Genomic DNA, 18,876 nt, shown 5'->3' on the forward strand with positions numbered 1-18,876 from the left:
AAATCATCACTCAACCGTTTGAAAAGGTCGAAAAAGAGCCTGCAGAAGCTGACAATGTTCCATATTAAAACTGCAAAATCATGACTGTAAGGTCAGTTGTTCTTAGCGCACGCACAGCACATATTTATCGACCCATTCACGCAGAGATCAATGGGGTCAGCAAGAAAAGAATAAAACATGTAGGTTCTGTATAAATAAATAAATGTGGATTAAAATGTGCTTCCTACTTCCATTTGTGAAACACTGCATTGCAGAGGCAGCTGGCTGTTTGTGGCAGGTCCAGATAAGAGCCGCTGGAGCCTCATGTTTGTCAGTGATAGAGGCTGGGTACACAACTGTCTAGGAGTAAGCAGACATGACATACATCTTCCTGCCTTTGGCTACTCAAACATTGCACGGGTTATTGCCTCTGCTACGCACCAGCAGCACACAGCTAAAGCACGTTTCACAATGATCATGGGCCCTTCCTTTCTTTCTGCCACTGTACTATGTTCCTGGGAAATGATTTCAAAGTCCAATGTTCAATATTGACTCAATATTGCTGCGTTACTTGTGTGCCAAGTCTTTTACAGACAGCATACGCTATTTTAAAGGAAATGGCACGCATCACCTCACCCCCAACAAACAAAGATTCAGGTCACACATGTAGCATGAGAAGACTTGGAAAGCGTGTCATGTCACTGTGACATAAACAAAGAAGTTAATCATACCCATGAACGCCTGTTGTGTTTTTACATACTGAAGAAAAAAAACAAAAAACACAGGCAGTCTGATTAATAATAAAAAACATTTAAGATTCACCAACATCCAAATTAAAAACATAACTCCCTCCTTTCTTGAACGATAAGATTTTATCACAACTAACAATATATAGCACTCAAGGATTTGTCTGTGTCCTTTACTTTTGTGTATTGCCAATATAAGCAGAGGTAAGATGATAACTTGCATGACTTGGCCTTTTTCACAGACATTTTGTAACCCTAACAAAACACTCCTACAAATCTCTGACTTGGATTACTTTGTATTTCAAAACATATCACAAAGCAAGTGCTGTTGTTGACCGATCTTTCTGGGCAGATGAGATCCCAACTCTGAAAAGGTGATTTAACTGATGGCCGCGAGACACCAACTACCCACTCAGGTTTGTTCAGCTGATTAAATTTTTACTAGAATTGTTGAATTGAGTACAGTACGAATAAAGGCCACCAAGTCAGTAAACTAAAATAGAGTTTTCCCTATTGTACATATGCAGGGGTTTTTAACTAAAAACTTGGTGATGTAAGAAATCACTGCAAATGAGAACGTTTATCTGGCAGCAGGAGCCAAACCTACACGACATCACATCAACCCACAGCCACCAACACAATGCTCCAAACACATGCAAAATTTATACTTCTTTTGTGTCTCATTAAATGTCTCTTAGGCTACGTTCACACTGCAGGTGAAAACGCATCAAATCCGACTTTTTTGACCCTATGCGATCCATATCCGATCATCAGCACAAATCCGATATTTTCAAATCCGACCTGGGTCACTTTTGTATGTGGTACTGAATCCGATACATAGCTGGTGTTTTAGAAAGCGACTGCTGTTTGAATGGTCATGTCGCATGAAATCCGTCTTTTACGTCACTGACACAAGACAGACGCCAATTATCAGCGCCCAAGAAGACATCGTGAACGCTTCCTGGCCATCCAGTGTAGATGTCAGTGAAACTGTTGGGAAGACAATGTTGGAGAAACGTGAACATTTTATTTGTACTGTATAATCTGCAGATTCTGACAGAAATCTGCAACTATCCTTTGAAGCACTACTCCTCTCTAAAACAGCAATAAGGATCATTATTAGGCCATATGTAAATAACAAAATAACTTTATAACTTAAAGCAAAATTGGGAAACGTAAAGTCCGAAACAAGTCTTTATATTAAGGGCCATCAGTCAAAGAATACTGTTTGCTCTGGGTCTAAACAGAGTGTGACGTCTTCTTTTGCGCATGCGGGCCGCTTTGAGGGTTCACACTAGAGCGTGTTTGCTGTTACATTTTATTTGTAGTGTGAACAAGCAGACAAAATAAATAAAAATAAAAAAATCGGATTTGATCAAAAAATCGGAACTGAGCATTAAGACCTGCAGTGTGAAGGTAGTCTTACAGTATATAAACCTGTTAGGCGAGTTAAGCTTTAACCTCATTACTTAAACTACAATATGGTAGGTATTTGCAAAGCAAAAGTATAGCTGCTTTGACAGGGAAATTGTTTAACTTCTGTTTTAAGAATTGCATCATGAATTACACTTTGCCACGTAAAGTTATCTTTTCTCTTAATCCTTTATAAGCAATGACTAAAAGCAATTCGAAATGCTGAAAGTAAGATAAAAAACAAAAAACAAAGTTGAACACAAGCTGATTAATTCTTTCCTGAAAAGAAATTAACTTGTGGTTGCAGGAGTTTGGCAGATCACAAATATTGAAAATGCCTTCAAGGTGAGGATCTGAAGGCAAACTATAGGGAAGCTGTGTCTATACTAGAGAATAAAAGTACCTTTGATAAAGTGTAGACCTCATACAGCTTCAAGTGAACTAAAAGCTTTCTATTCTGTGGCTTTACACTCCATAATGCCACTGAAGTTCGGCCTGTTGATAAACTTCGACTCTGTCATGATGAAAGTGAAAGGAGACGCTTTTTGACCAGAATGCTGCCTGACAGAATCCATGGTTGAACTTCTTCTTTCTGTTGTGAAATATCCCAGCTATGACATGGCGATAAAGCATTGATGAAAATATGTTTAAGCAGACTTGCTTTGCTGCTGGCTACAGAAACAGCTTCTCATCAGTGCCCCCAGGGTGGCTGTGGCTACAATGTAGCTTACCATCACCAGTGTGTGAATGTGTGTGTGAATGGGTGGATGACTGGATATGTAAAGCGCTTTGGGGTCCTTAGGGACTAGAAAAGCGCTATATAAATACAGGCCATTTACCATTTATATCTGCTTCCAATTACGTTTGCGTCTGTTGACGCTGATTGTACAACATAAAATGATTCCCCATGATGTAAGTGTTTTGTATTCTTTTCTTTTATATGAGTGTATATAGTATATGAACTTGTGGAGTTCTGATCTTGCTCCTCAGTTACATTCACGTGTTCTCCTTTTGTTCTACTTGACTGCAAACATTTTAGAGCACCCTGTATCTGATTTTCGCTTTTGTACAAGTACGTAAAAACAAACTTTGTTCAGACATCTTACTAAAGAAAAGATTCTCCTCGAAATTAATCAACGTTTCAGCTGCCACAGAAATTACATTCAGTGTCTGATGTAACACAGATAAGCAGGTTTGTTCTGAACTATGAACGTGACATTTTCAGGTATTTTACTGGACGCGGGGTCCTGCCTAAGGGTCAATAGTTAATAAGCCAAATATTTGGACATTTCTCCATGGCCTTATGAATTGTATCCAGTTTGAGAACACAAAAGAACTGGCCATAGAAAGTTAGAGTGATTACTTAACACAACATCCACCAATTCATTGGCAGAGCTAGGAGTCCAGGACTTCCTTTGTAAACTAAAAATACCCTGGCCAGGCAAACTTAATGATATCCAGAGCTGAGTCGAAAGTTCGTGTCCTGTTAAAAAATGATAGTGTCACTTAAAGCCTAAATTGGGGGACGGTATTCTGACAATACCATCCCACAATTTTTCTTGACGACTGTTTTGTTTTGTTTTGAAGTTTAGCTATGTGGCTGCCATTAGCATGCTAGCCCCAAACTTGAACTCACCTGTCCAAATTCTGCTGCATGCCAACTGCGTTCTGTTCCGCCATTGTCGTAGAGGCCAAAAAGGTTCAGATGCTGTCTTCTTGGCGGAAATTAATTGCGTTACAGGTAAAACATTCGAAATTTAGTACTCGTTAATTTGTTGCAGCTAAAGTCGACGTAGAAAAACCCCCACAAAAAAACAAAAAACACCTGCTAGCAAGTTAGCTGTTGAACTAATGCTAACAAGCTACATAGGCCTTCGTCGAGATGCGGTGCAACACCCGCAAACGAACCGGTATTTTTTTTAATCAAAAAGATATTCCTCCGCCGCCGCCGCAGTCTACGTAACACTTATATGCGTTCGATAGGCTATTTCGGGCAAAATTCTTCTTTACATCTGCCACGGCCTCGTTTGGCGTGACCGTTTGACTCCATTGACAGGCTGTCTCTGAGGTAACGCAAAGACACCACGTCGGTGCGCATCTACGTAATCAAAACAAAGCAAGCGCCGCAAAGGCGAGCATGGGAAATGTAGTTTCACAATGTCCCTCTCTCTCTCCTCTCGCTTTCTTTATCTCTTCGCCGAATGCCCAAATAAAAGCTCTGAATCATCTCCAGAGTTGTCAAGAAAGACTATTAGAGGTGTATAGCCATCACTAGTACGCACTGCGAATGTAGTTATTCCCGTACGCACATGCGTGTACGCGAGTGTGAACCACGACAAATGCAATAATGTGACAAATACGGTCCAATAATCTCAGAGAGGAAACCTCATCCATAATGTGATTGCGTGACAACTGATTATACATATTTAGAAGACAATCTGTGAATGTGAGAACATATTTTTAAAATATAATGTTTTTCTATCCTTTGTGCTCGTTTGTTTTCCTATAATGTGCCTGTTTAAAAAAAAGTATACAGTATAAGTTACACTAAATTCAATGGAACTGACAGACAGAAAGACAGACACCTTTGCTTACCGGCCACTTTATCGTTTGAAACTACAACTCCCAGCAGGCTACTCGCCAGCGTCCATGCGCCGCAGTCAATCAGCTGTTCAAGCAACTGCTGACTACCTCGGCACAAGGGTAGCTCGTTTGTCATATCTAAACCCAGACGAGGCAAACAAGAAATATCTTTATTTACAGAGTCCCCAAAAGGTGAACGATAAAGGTAAATTCAAACTTCATGTTAGGCAAAGAGAAAACCAGGCTGTGTGTGCATGCTGTTTTGTCGTTTTTGTGGAGGGAGGGGGAGCATGTGGATTATACAGAGGGATTTCAAGACAAGACAGCTTGATGAAATGTATATCGGGTGCCTCGATCAGCGCGATAAACAGGCAGCTGAAGGGTCAGGTTTTGCCTTGTGTGTGTGGTAAAGAGCCGGTGAGGTGAGCCACTGTACAGCCTACTGATTGTGCTTCTTTGATGACCTTGGAATCGGGAGATCCTGGAGGAGAAAACACGGATTAACTGGTGGGGTGGGTGAGAGTGTATGTGTAACGAATGCTGTTGCGATTAAATATGAAATTCTTACTTGTGTTGCTGTCATTATAGCACTGAAATGATCTGTTATGTCAGTCTAGAGACTACTATTGAAAGGCCTGTGTGTAGGTTGTATGTTAGCTCTCTGGAGACAGTTTCCGATCAACAGACCAGATGAGTCTGACAATGATTTGACACCAAAGTGTCATATCTCATAGTTGTGCCTTTTGCTCCAGCTGGCAGAATATATACTCAGCTGCTTAATTTCGTTTCCCTGATCAGAGTATCTTGCTGTGTTTGACATTTCTGCTTGCCCTGCCTGCTCATTGTTGAGATTACCAGGCGTGTTTGGCACTTAATGTAATTCTAAATGTAAATTTGCTGACGGGATAATAGTGCGGGTCGTGTATGTTAATTGGGCTTTTCCAAGGCGTTGTCTCCAAATGCAAAGAGGGGATGATTTTGCATGAAAGGTAAAGCCTCTTACTTTAGACAGAGTAGACTTTCAGTTAAATTCCAGCCCTAGTTTAAAAGTTATTGACTGCAAATGCAAGGTACATATTGTACTATGTAAATGCCAACCCGTGGCTGTGTCAATGCGGACCTCGGGCAGAGTCTCTCTTTGCGCTCTATTAAATCCCTTCTAGGAGTCTAAAGCAGAAGCTATTATTTCTTTATGATCGAATTTGCTCAGTAAACTTCGTCGTCTTTATTAAATTATTGTATATCCACTTTGTTTTTTATTCTAGGGACATTTTATTTTTTATGACAACCGATTCAATTGGTTCAGGTGCGTCACCTAATTTCTGATGCGTAAAAAAGACCGTGTGCGTCTTTTTGGATATTATTTAAAAAATAAATTAAAAATAAAAACCCTCTGTGGTCGTGTGTCTGTGTGTAGGTCAAGCTAGAAGTGGCTTTAACCTTGCTGAAGGACAGCTGTATTTACTGACGTATGTAAATGAATATAGGGGAGGTCCTTGGGCAAAAACACGCACACAGGCACACACACTGAATCAGTTTCACGTTGCAGCTCCGGAGTTCCTGTGTGGAAGGGAAAAACGAGACGTGGCGAAATCTGGTGAATATCTGCTGCCATACTATGCTCCGTGTATAATTTGCGGGATTTCTGAATCATTCTGGTCTTGGGAAGTGGGGCTTTTCCCTCGTCCTCGTCTTCTTCTCCTTCTTCTTCTTTTCGTCTAAATGGGTGATCACGCATTCGCTTTGCAGCTGGCTGGTCCCTCTAACATCATATCCTTCTCGGAGTTGTCCCAGTTCATCAGATTCTACAGAAGCCCGGCAAGCCCGGTGCATGAGCTCCTGAGTTACAACAACAATAATAATAACTCCTCGTATCTTTTTCCCCCTGTTGCAGCTCAGCAAACCATGCAGGATGATTTACTGATGGACAAAAACAAAGCCCAGCCTCACCATCAGCAAGATCCGACACAAGCAGACCCTCCTCCCTCCACACCGACCCCGTCATCGGAGCCCGCTTCTTCTTCATCCGAGTCGGAGAGTCCGTCGACCGGGAACAACCAAGCGGCTTCAGCGCTGAGCAGCGGCAGCAAGGACAAAGCGCCGATGGAGTCGCCGATCCTACCCGGCTTGAGCTTCCACCACCAGCCGCAGGAGACCGGCGGCCCCCTTTCCTCCCCTCCGTCATCGTTTGGGAGCACTTGGTCCACTGGAACCACAAATGCCGTGGACGATAGCTTTTTCCAGGGAATACCCTCGGTGAACGGGACGATGCTTTTCCAGAACTTCCCCCACCACGTCAACCCGGTATTTGGGGGTAATTTCTCTCCGCAGATCGGTCTGGCTCCCCAGTCGCAACAGCATCAGCAGCAAGCCCAGCAGCAGCAGCAGCCCCAGCAGAGGAGATCCCCCGTCAGCCCCAACCAAGGGCCGTTCCCACAGAGAAACGCTTATCAGACCATCATGAATAACAGCAAGGGGACCTCGTCGTCGTCTTCTCCTTCGTCGTCCGCTTGGAATAATCACCAAAACGCGGCGTGGAGCACAGCCTCGAACCCCTGGAGCGGGCTGCAGCCAGGCAGGGACCCACGCAGAGCGGTGGGTGTCGGGGTAGGGGTCGGGGTTGGAGTTGGTGTCGGAGTGCCGTCACCCCTGAACCCAATCTCCCCAATGAAAAAGCCCTATAGCAGCAATGTTATAGCACCCCCAAAATTCCCACGACCCGGTCCACTCGGCCCCAAACCCTGGATGGAGGACGGCGCATTCAGGACTGACAACAGCAACAGCATACTGCCTTTCCAGGTAAACACTTCCCCTGGTGTAAGAGAAGGCCCAATATAGGCCCAGGCTTTATGTTTCAGTCTGATTGCTCTCCCTGGCACTATAAGTGCCATGTGAGGGTCTATTTATATATATATATAAATATATGTCTATGTAAATAAGCCACCAGTGCCTGAGATAGAACTACAGAAAAGTTAGATCACCCTGAGCTCAGCAGCACCACGAAGTCCTTACAGGTCTATTTATCAGCGTACGGTGAATGTTTTTTAGTTATTCAAATTACTTCCCCACATGCATCATAAACGTGGTCAAATGTCTGTGGGTTTTGTTGTTGTTGTTGTTGTTGGTTTTTAAAAAAAACTGACTCCCATATCAATTTCAATGTTTACGTTAAATGCGGACAGTTTCTAAGCAGCGACTTAATGCGGTTTACTTGAAAGTCGGGTTTTGCCGGTAGCTGTCAGCGTTATGTGGCTTGTATGTGCCGGGAGATTGTGTTTGTTTAGGTCAATTCACAGTCAAATACAACAGTGACCTTTAAGTATTAATCACGGATTGTTTATGCAGTCGAAAAGAAACATGCCAAATCAGTACTAGAAATAGACACGATTCATTGGACTTAATAGTTAATTTTCCTGCGCCAGCTCACGCTCAGTGGGGTTTAAAGGACCCACGATGCATTCAAGTGCTCCTCGTTATCCTCTATATTCTCATATTTACGGCAGCGCTATAGACTTTCAGTGCGGCGGGGTCGTGTCCGCTTGATCACTGAATAAGTGACATGTTGTGTTTAAGTCAGTAAATAATATGTCGTAACTAATGCTGGCAACTGAAGGCTGCATTATGTTTGAGAAAATATGTATCAGTACCGTCTTCGTTATCATGTAAGCTTTCGTCATTATTGCAAACATTTTTCACAGTACTTGAAAGTAACATACAAGGATTTGATTGGCCTGTGATGGAAAAGTAGGCGGTATGAAAATGACTCACAGGTCCAACCCGGAAGATAGCAAGAGTGTTATTCAGGGTCAAAAAATCCGCACGGGCGGGGCGGGGTAAACAAATGAATTAGTTCTTATGTTAAGACAGAAAACTGTCAGTAATTGTTATTTTAAAAAGTCCAAATACAACGTACCACTACTACTTGAGGCTGTAGATTAATACCACCAGCATCAGCCACAGTAACGGTAACAGATAAACGGGTAAAGGTATCAGGGGCGTAAACACCCACATAAAGACTGTATATCTGGCTTTAAAGTGAAATGTTCCGCACTGGCATGTTAGCAGTGTTATTTCCCGTCGCTTGGCCCATACTTAAGATTGTATGTGTGAAAACTAGAGAGCAGGGTCTCTTTGAGCCGTCCTTCATTAACTTGTCTGTTGGAAGACGAGACATTGCCAAATACTGCATTACCTTCTCAAATGGGTAATCACGTGTCTGCCTTGTTTGTTCTTTTCCAAGTAAGCCAACTTAAAATGTGATCAGATATTGTCTGTAAGGACCCTACAGCTCCCAGGCCTCTGGTAGAGGACCCGAGCTTGAAGGACCCAAGCTCAATTTGTGTATATATATTACATTGTTTTGGCTTAAGCTGCATCAATATAACTGTAACTGGACTCACTGTGCATATTTCCCAGTCATCCAATTTCTATATTACACTTCTACGACTCACATCTTTCATAAAATGTGGGATATTTGGAGATTCTCACAGACCGTACACAAGAGTTAGCTTAACAGGAGGTCTATACATCCTCAATCACGTAACCAATTTGTACTGAAGCTGTTTAAAATAAACAAAAAACACCTACCTGGGTAGGTTTAACATACGATCATGGTTTGGATAGGAGACAGTTTCAGTAATGTTAACCATGTATTATAAAACCTGAAAACTCCTGCATGTAAATACCAGAGCAATTAATACTATGCCGGAGTTTGCACACTTGTATAAATTGTGTGTCTGGTAATGATGCAGATGGTGCACGCTAAGGAGTCGTGAAACATTAATTCATTACACCCTAGTTTTTAAATCCAGGCAAGGATATTAAACACGGGAAAAGACAGATAAACGCCGGAAACTACCGGTACTACAGTCCGGCCTGTGATCAAATAAATGACATGCCTAATTATGAGCAGCAAACATTTATTTGGTCTCTGTTATAGGGTTACAAAAGATTTGAAATTTTACTCAAGTTGCAACTTGGCAATAAGCTCAAAGACACAAAGTCGTGAGTCATGAGTATTTGCACATTATGACCGCTTATTTCAGATAAGTAGCCGCAGATGCATGTGACCTGAGTGGTACATGCAGATGAACAGAGAGGACAGATGAAATGTGACTCGACACGGGGTGAAATTCCAGCCGGCTTGAAATGTATAGGCCTTTCAGGAGATAGTGATTGTGTTTGTCAGTCCGACTCTTTAGGCTTTTTTACTCGGTTCCCTTGACCGAGAGCCTCTGCCCGAGCTTTCTTGACTTGGCTGGATTACAGCTGGACTTATCACCAGGAGACAAGGTCAAGGGCCACATGTCACGCTGTATGGAGTGGTCTGTTTACTGAAGTGAAACTCAGGCAGACCGCAGAGATGAAGTACAGCAGCCTTGTGCTTTCATGTGGTGCCAGATGAATAATTAGGGTAGTGACTTATATACAGTCAGCTGATTCTAGTTCGTTTTTTGTTATATTATGTATTGTGATATCTGGTCATTATGATCAAGGTTTCTCTTCAGGAAACAAAACAAAAAATGTTTACAACTCACAGCTCCTGTGGCAGTGACTTTTATTGCACCAGTAATGTTGTTTTTAAGCTATTTTAAGAATTTCTTAGTCAGACAGGCTCATTGCTCTTTCGTGTGTTTTGTTCACACTTAGCTGTTTGGCAATAACGTCATAATTGGAGAGGAGTTATCACCAGGATGCAAGGTCAGAATGCCACATGTCGACTGGCCTGTTTACCGAAGTGAAACTCAGGGAAATTGCTGCATGAGCAGCAGGCAGGGTACACACCCTGTGGTAACCACGCGGACAGCTGGTGACAGGTGTGCTTGCTGTCATAGTTTAGCTCTCCCTCGGTATTACTCACATGCTCCCGATGTAGCGCAGGCTGAAGGTTCAGTCACGTGTGCGCCTGACACTGGCTGCTGCTCGGAAGGCAGAAGAATGTGTGGAATTCACTTTAATATGTCAGTGTGAACCCTGACACACACATTCACATGATCTTCCAGGGCGATACCCTGGCCTTCTGTGATTGTAATCACATACAGATTCAGAAGGGTGTTAGTAGACAGACGGACAGGTGGACTCTTGTATTCAAATGCATCTAAAAAGGTATAGCTGGCATGGAGTTTTCCTTTTTTTTTTTTCCCCCATGGCAGCTTGAGCCAGATAAAAGGTTCATGCCGTTTGTTAACTGACAACTCCAAGGCCTCCACCCTAGGAACTTTCCTCCGAGATTAAGAACCTTTAAAGCAACTTTGTGCTTCGACCAAAAGGACTAGGGTCTAAATTTCTGGGGGAAATCAAAGTATCTTCTCAAAACTTCATTCTTTTGAGTAATCAAACGTTTTGATAGATCAGTATTTGCTTGATTTTATTTTATTCTGTCTTAAATTCAACAATCAAATCAAAAGAATTGTAGAACAAACTGCACAACAGATTAATTTATGATGGGGTATAGCTGTGCGCACACATGGCATGTAAAAACAAGTGTTCCCTTTTCATATGCCAGACAGACTTGTGAAAGAATGGCTCATCCTAAAAGACTCATCGAATTTTGAGCAGCATGGTGTAACAGGATGCCATGACTGCAACAAGTCAGTTCTTGATATTTCTTCCCTGCTTGACATTCTGTGATCGTCTGTAAGTGGTGTTATTGTAAAGTGGAAGCATTTAGGAACCACAGCAGCTCAGCCACGAAGTGTCTGACCACGTAAAGTTACAGAGTGGGGTCACCGAGTGCTGCGGCGCACAGTGCATTAAAGTCGCCAACGCTCTGCTGACTCAATAACTGCAGAGCTCCAAACCACCCCTGTCAATAACATCAGCACAAAAACTGCACTGGGAGCTTCATGGTATTGGTTTCCACAGCCAAGCAGCTCCTACAGGTGTAATGTGTACACTTCACTTTAGTTTTGTCTATTATAGCGCGTGTGTGTGTGTGTGTATACTTGTATACAGTATACTTACAGTGTACCAAGTATATATACACAGTAAAGTTTTGCTGAAAAGGGGAAATATTTGAGTCATTGTTTAACTTTCCAGTAGTGTATTGCATAAACTAGAAAGCTGCTTATCATGATGACATCATGACTCAGCAGATCCACTTGCATAAATGTGATGCTACTCTGCTGCATGTGCTGCAGACATTTAGTTCATGAATTTATTATGCCTATGTAAAATATGTTGCTCAGTGGAAAGCACATATTGAATTTAATCATTCTCAATTCAGTATTAGGAAGGCTCATTATAATGCTGTTCAAGAGAAACAGGAGCCTGTAATTTAATCATAACGATTATGCTCTCTTGTTACCTTTGGGACTTTTCTCATCGATCGCTTTCTTGCGCTATAGAGAAGACGTTGTGAAGGTCACAATAATGCATAACTTATAAAAAATATATTAATGATAAATCTGCCAGCCCTCTACCTTATGAGCACCCTTCATTTATTACAAACAGATACTCATGCTTGGCTTTTTTCTTATCTTGATCTCCCCGATAAATGCTCTTATGTCTTATGTGTGGATCACAAGGAAAGATGAGCTGCAGCATAGTCAAGCTAGATGAAGTCGGCCCTGCATTCCACGCTCTGGGAACTCGCATAAAGAGTTCAAGAATGAGCTCTGTCTGCGATTTATAGTGCATAATATCTCACTGTTGCGAGTTCTCCGACCTGCTACCCATCACCGCGTCCATCCATATGTGTCAGAAAGGAGGGGTGGGAGAGGAAACTAAAAGCTCAGCGTTTTAAGTGTTTACGGTTTGTACCAAGTGGGCAGATTTTTATCTGTGTGGCGCTGTCAGGTCCAGAGTGAGGGGAATAACACTTTTGAATGCTCAGCCGAATGGGCAACAATAGCTGTGGTGTGCAAACAATGTAGGCCCAGCTCAGGCGGCGGACACAGGACACAGCTGCCAAGGCCGCGCCACTCTAGCTCCGGTTGGGCGCTTTCAGGCCTTACCTTTGGCACACATGTTGTTCTCATGAATTCATTCACACCTAACAGGAATACATGCACTTCATCAGCAGGGAGCTGTTTAACCTTGAGGTGTCTGATATAGTACTAATCCGACTCTTTGGGATGTAGTAGAACGACCTGTCTTACAAGATCTGAAAGTTTGAGAGGTTTCGTGAACAGTCAGGCAGAAATGCATACCAAAGGACACACAAACAAAAGTTCTCAGTACCTCATGACAGCTGCAGCATCTAACTTTAACTATTGAGGGAGGTTTCAAAACCAGTTTTCTCAAGTGAAGCTGAGTTCCTGTCTGATTGACTTGACGAGAAGGGACAGCTTTTATAACCTTTACATAATAATCTGGGGTTCAGTTTTAGACTGTTTTAAATCCTTGTATGCTTGATTTATTATTTAGATTTATTGGCTTCATTAGCTTCATAAACAGAGAAACAACTTCACAGTTCTTCAGTATATGGTATCCAAAAAAGTGTCACTCTAGTATGAAAGTGAAAGGTTGAAAGTTGGATCTTATCCCAGCACCAGGTCTGAATCTGTTCACGGATGATCCTGTTTGTTGAATCAAGAGCTGAGTCAAGCGTTGACTGATTTCCTAATTGGTTGTGAAAGTGAAAAAGACTAGAAGATGTGCATGTGTCACCTTGTGCAAACAAGCAATAGACTATTAAAATGAAGGAACATCTCAACAACACAATAGTGACATTTTATTTTTCTACACTGGAAACCATAGGCTGAAAACAGTAAATGTGAAATACTAAAATGCTTTCAGGATAGCCCAGCAACTGACTCATAGATCATTGCTTAGTATCACCTGTTTACTGGCATCTCCAGGGCCTACTTCACCTACTTAAGTTCAAGTCTGGATCCCTTATTTCCATTAGTCCTGTGACTCAGAAGACACGCTGCATTTGAATGGGGAAAGCAAGAATGTTCTTTCTTTTTAACACACAAAAAAGGGAGTTGCCGACAGATGCAAGTCGTTGCTAGCGATGTGCCCTTGAGCAGGGTACCTAACCAGAAATTCAACAGCTAAACATGCCAGTTAAAGTTTGCCACGTTTTGAAGAAGGTAAAGCAGATCACGACTGGAATGCAGGGCTGTTCCCACAATGATGACGAGGCAGAAATAGAAACCTATCGTCCCTCTATATATATATATATATGAATATGAATGAATTATTTTTATTTCAAGTTTTATTCTAAATAACTATCTGCAAGATCTAAATCTTCTCTACATTTTAAAAATTGTCACCTCAAATCATAGTTTTTTGTTTTGTTCTTTTTTTCAGGTTTATAATTTTACTGTCTTATCATTTTCAAATGTGTGTTAAACAGGTAGTACAGTACCGGTTCTGCTCCCATTGTAGCATTACAGGATACTTTCCCATCTTTGTTTTGCGTGCGATCTACTGTGATGACTCTAATGCGAACGCTCTTCCTGTTTTGCTGTGTTGCAGGACCGGAATCGGCCCTTTGATGCTTTTAGCTTGCACTCTTTGGAGAATTCCTTAATGGATATGATAAGGACTGACCATGACAAAGGTAAACCACACCCTGCCGGTGGCCCACCAATGACTATCGCTGATATTATATGGAGGAATCATTTTGCAGGTTAGGAATATTCATACGTCCATGCTTGCAGTTTTTAGGTTGCTTAATTTTTTTTTTAATTTTAATTTTTGCGCTTGGGCATATGTCATCTCTGGATACATCTGTTTTTCATTTGCTCTATTTGCCGATCTCTTAACCAATCCAGTATGAATCATTACACTCTGTTTAAAATTAAAGTGAATCTGAATCATTATGAACCTTACCTGCAAAACCTCACATATGTTTTGTGTGTCTGTGTCTGTGTGTGCACTCTAAACCAGAGGTGAACCTAGTGGTCCTTTGTACAAATGTTTTGTTGTTTTCTTTTACTTCCTCTTTTTGTCTTTGTTGCCTCCTGTATATGGTGATAACAATCAATGGATAAAGAGATAATGTCACAAGACTCGTCTTTTGTTTGGTAAACGTGTTGCGCAATTGAGTGTATTTGTGGTTAATGTTTTATTTGCCTGTAAATTTGGACTTACATGTGTCATAGATGAAATAGAGACATAGCATATCAGATGATTTGAAACACAACACAAAGATGAATTTAGACTAACATGTATTTAAAAAAAATACAATTGCATTTCTCAAAAGTGTTGTCAGATTGTGAAATCAAGGTTAAAAATTCCTCTTCGTAGAATTCTTGGGCCGTGTGGTGTAGGTCAGGTCTTCTGAGTCAGTATTTTTGTAGCACCAGTCACGTGTCAATTGTAAAAACTCCTGTTTCCCAGATGGGGCCCTGTCAGGTTGGGTGTAGGGGTTTTTTGTTGTTTTTTTTATACCCTCTCTGTCCTCCTATCTTAACAATGGAAAGGTTGGTGGGAGGGGTACATAATGAGTGGAGAATGTCATTTTCCCATGCATAAAGTCTGTTTTCCTAATCTTGTGCTGAGCGAGCATTGTTGCACGCTCATCACATCCCCGGCTTAACTTTACTGGAAAGGTGTCGTAATGTCCTGCAGGGCTTCTCTTGGGATTGTTTGTGAAAGCACAACGGACACGTAGGAGATATGAGCAAAGTAGGGCGGGTGGATCATGAAAATGGGTGTGTGTGTGTTCCTGATTCTCTCCTGGCTTGTTTACCCCTCACTTTGTCATGTAGACAGCACGGGGCTGTAGTAAACTGCGGTGCCAACCACAGAGCAGCTCCACCCTGCTAGCGTACCTTCTCACTGTTTGAAAAGGGCCCTGTGCCTCGGCCCTGTCTGCTGAATAATCTGTTGCTGGTGCTTTTGTTTTTTTTTTTCTGGCTCAGAAGGTATTTTAACTCTAATTATCTGACCCGTGTAATCCTAGATTGAAATCTTCCTGACAATGCTGAATTAGTATTGAAGTAACACTAATACAACCACATTATGTAAAGAAACCTTTTTGCAATATAATGTGTTGATAATTCAGGGCCATTTAGTTGTGTAAATCGTTCAGTTGTGACATTTTCAAAAGTAATTCATTAAGAAATTCTGCGTCTGTGGTCATGTGCAGCATTTGTTGCAAGCAGAAATGTAAGGTCCAGAGGGAACAGGGTAAGAGGCAGGATTTCCCAAATGGGTTGACGAGCAAAATTCCAGTAATTGAAGAAATGTTGCAAAAATGTAACTTTGGCTCATAAATTTTGAAAGCATCACTTGGTACTTGCTCCAAATATGGGGTCATGTTCAGGTTAGCGTGACAAGTTGACAGATTGCAGTTTTGTTTTTCCTCTGTTTAAAAACCTCATGTTAGCTGATTTTCTGTTTTTGTTCTGTTTTTTGTTTGGTTTTGACTGGTTGGTTGCAAGAAAATGTATCAAACCCAGAAATATCATATTTAGTTAACAATGAAGTTGTAACGAAATTTTCTAAATTTTGCTACAACTTCAAGGTTTTGCATATCTTTTCTGGACACCAGCCAACAAAGATGTACTCATGTCAGACATTAGCTAGTTGTTAACTTCCCGGCTCACTTGTTAAAATCTGCATGTAATACTTTCTGTTTGGTTAGCTTGCAGAGTTTGGCTAATCTTACCAGTGTTAGCAGCAATAGCCTTGGTTTATTTCATGTCAGCACAAAATATGTTTACACAGTTACTTGGTTTTATTCCAATTTATTCTGACAAAGCTAACCTACACAATGTTTGTGCAATGTTTCATTCAGATTGGCCTACCTGTTAAGGAGGAAATGGGGAAATACATTTAACAGACTACTCTTCTGTCACTGACTATTAAGGGCAGCAACATTTAAACATGTAGTAGACTAGTCCCGCAGATCCTTATTGGCAAGTGGGCAAAATGTGGACTGCCTTCCATGGCTGAAACCATACTGAATATTTTAAATGGCAAACTTGTTTGTTTTCTGCTGAGTGCAATATGTGATCAAGAATAACGTTGAGAAAATACCCCAACTAGACATTACTAGAAATTAAAAGCAGCTTATGCCTTGATTAAGGCTACCTAGAAAATTAGCCATGTAGGTAGAAGATCCTAACCCTGACTGTTCAAATCTGATTGGTTGATCATTTCTGAGTGGAGGAAGAAAATGTCATTTTTATATGGAACTTTCTAAATTTGTGAAAGTTTGTGTGTTTGTGCGCTGTAAACGGTGCAGTTGCTTTTTTTTTTTTTTAGTTTTATTAGTCTGTGGATTAAGATCATCTTTCACATTTGGGTAGTGCCAGGCTAGCATGAATGGTAATAGGAACAGGAGGTTTTGTTCCAGAGGCACTGAGGCCTGACCTGTCGAACCTGATCAAACTTTCTGACACTCAGAACGAGAGTATCTCTGAAAAACTAGAAAAAAATATCCACGACAACATTGTCATTACTTAAGAATCCACATATCTGATCAGTAAATCTTAACTGAATGTACACTTATTGTTGTTTCACAGGCAAGTTACTGCTGTAGCGACTCCAACATCTTACTTTAGGGAGACTCTTCACCAGCTGAAAGCCACCAGTCAAAACAAATTAACCCAGTAGGCTCAGTTTTGCATTCCCAACCGAATGGGTACCGCCCACATCAATCCCATCAAAGACATTTCTCACATAGTTCTCATTGTGCCTGGAATAGCTGTTTTTCCTTGAGTGTTTTATGAGTCCCTGCGCCTTCTTCTCTTTCTTAAGAAGAAAAAGTACTCAGTATTGTGATGTGTGAATCAGTGAGGTGTGAGGTGACCTCATCCACACACCCTTTAAAGACAGGGGTGGGACCACCTCATTTTGTTTCTTCTGAGCTCTTGTTTTGAGAAGTTTCTGCTTCAAAGACACGCTCCATTACAGTCAATGTTTTAAACTTTCTAAAAGCTCTTTACTCCTGGTTGAGGGGAGCAGGGCCACAGGGACATCTGAACAAACGAACCCTTTTTGCAGACACACACACACACAGGTCAGCTGAGCTCATGTGTGGAGGACTAAAGACTCACACAAACACACACACATGTGCTGGAAAAACACCACCACTCTGACAACAACCACTACTTCTGCTGCCAGTGGTAGCATTTGATGCACACATGCACACACACGTGCATGCACACACGAAGGAAACACACTTTCAAATTCTTGCTGACATGTAAATCAGCTCTGGCATTCCATGCAAAGCACTCTCACCTCATATACTCTTCTGTTGAGCTGTCACTTATTCCTGTCTATGGATCAGACAGCTCAAGAGGTGTGATGGTGTGACTGCAGCCACTCCTTAAAAACACACACAGACACACACTTCTAGATGTTGTCACTAATAAGTTGAGATGCTCGAAAGTCCTTATAACCCTCGTGGAAGCGCTGTGTAGATCCCACCCCACCCACAATGTGTCTCTCCTAATGCACACGCACACACATTGCCTCAGCTGGTCTGAATCACACGATCTTGCATCAGTTACAATTTGCATCAGTTTCAGTGTGTGAGAGCAGCCTTTAGAAGACTGGAAGTAGTTTATTTTCATAACGAGGTACTATTTCAGTTGTGTATTTAAAGGGTTGGTTCAGCATTTGCTAAATGTGCTGGCTTTATTCACCTCTGAGACTTCAATAAGAAGATAGGCTCTGCTATCGAAACAGCTGCTGTAGTTTGCTCTAGTTTAGCATTAGGGTTACAAATCTATCACCTTATGACGGGGGAGAACTGTTCAGAATCCCAAATTTGTGGTGTTTCTATAGTTTTGAAGAGTTTTTAAAAAAACAACAACTTATATTTATGAAAACATAAAACCGTGCTTTCTGATTTCTCAAAAACAACCCTCAAATTAGCCCCTGACCTCTGCCCTGGTACAAAAAACTGAAGAGGGCCATCTCTGAAAGGTCAGTTTCTGAGGTTTGTTGAGTTGTTTTGATTTAATAAATGGTAGCGAACATAACTTAGATGTATCTTTAGGTGCTTGAAGTTAGACTAAACTGCGTTCAAAGGAAAGATCCCTATGGGGGCATGCATTACAAGCAAACACAGACAGTGACTGTGGGGTGGGTGGGGGTAAAAGTATCACATTGTCGGTTTAGCATTATTTCCACAGAGTTTAAGATAAGCTACAGTGGGGCAAAAAAGTATTTAGTCAGCCACCGATTGTGCAAGTTCCCCCACTTAAAATGATGACAGAGGTCAGTAATTTGCACCAGAGGTACACTT

The 18,876-nt window shown here is 41.5% G+C and overlaps 2 protein-coding genes across 9 annotated transcripts in view; one reads left to right on the forward strand and one right to left on the reverse strand.

Annotated features, from left to right (window-relative positions):
* The window catches only part of marchf5 (membrane-associated ring finger (C3HC4) 5), a 24,140-nt gene extending 19,905 nt beyond the window's left edge, over positions 1-4,235 (reverse strand). The window contains exon 1 of the mRNA XM_005735093.2: positions 3,775-4,235. Coding sequence (XP_005735150.1) covers positions 3,775-3,818 — 44 coding nt within the window. The 5' untranslated portion in view covers positions 3,819-4,235. The remainder of the gene's footprint in view (positions 1-3,774) is intronic.
* A 501-nt stretch (positions 4,236-4,736) lies between these two features.
* Positions 4,737-18,876, forward strand: part of cpeb3 (cytoplasmic polyadenylation element binding protein 3) — a 39,529-nt gene continuing 25,389 nt past the window's right edge. For 2 of the 8 annotated variants that reach the window (XM_013911379.1, XM_013911380.1), the window contains exons 1-2: positions 5,240-7,520; positions 14,148-14,301. In XM_013911379.1, the coding sequence (XP_013766833.1) occupies positions 6,444-7,520; positions 14,148-14,301 (1,231 nt within the window). In that variant the 5' untranslated portion in view covers positions 5,240-6,443. The other 6 variants (XM_013911381.1, XM_013911382.1, XM_005735096.2 and 3 more) reach the window with 5 other exon arrangements.

The sequence above is a fragment of the Pundamilia nyererei genome, unplaced genomic scaffold (assembly GCF_000239375.1).
Source record: "Pundamilia nyererei isolate P.nyererei 1_Seehausen unplaced genomic scaffold, PunNye1.0 scaffold00062, whole genome shotgun sequence".
NCBI classification, from domain to species: Eukaryota; Metazoa; Chordata; class Actinopteri; order Cichliformes; family Cichlidae; genus Pundamilia; species Pundamilia nyererei.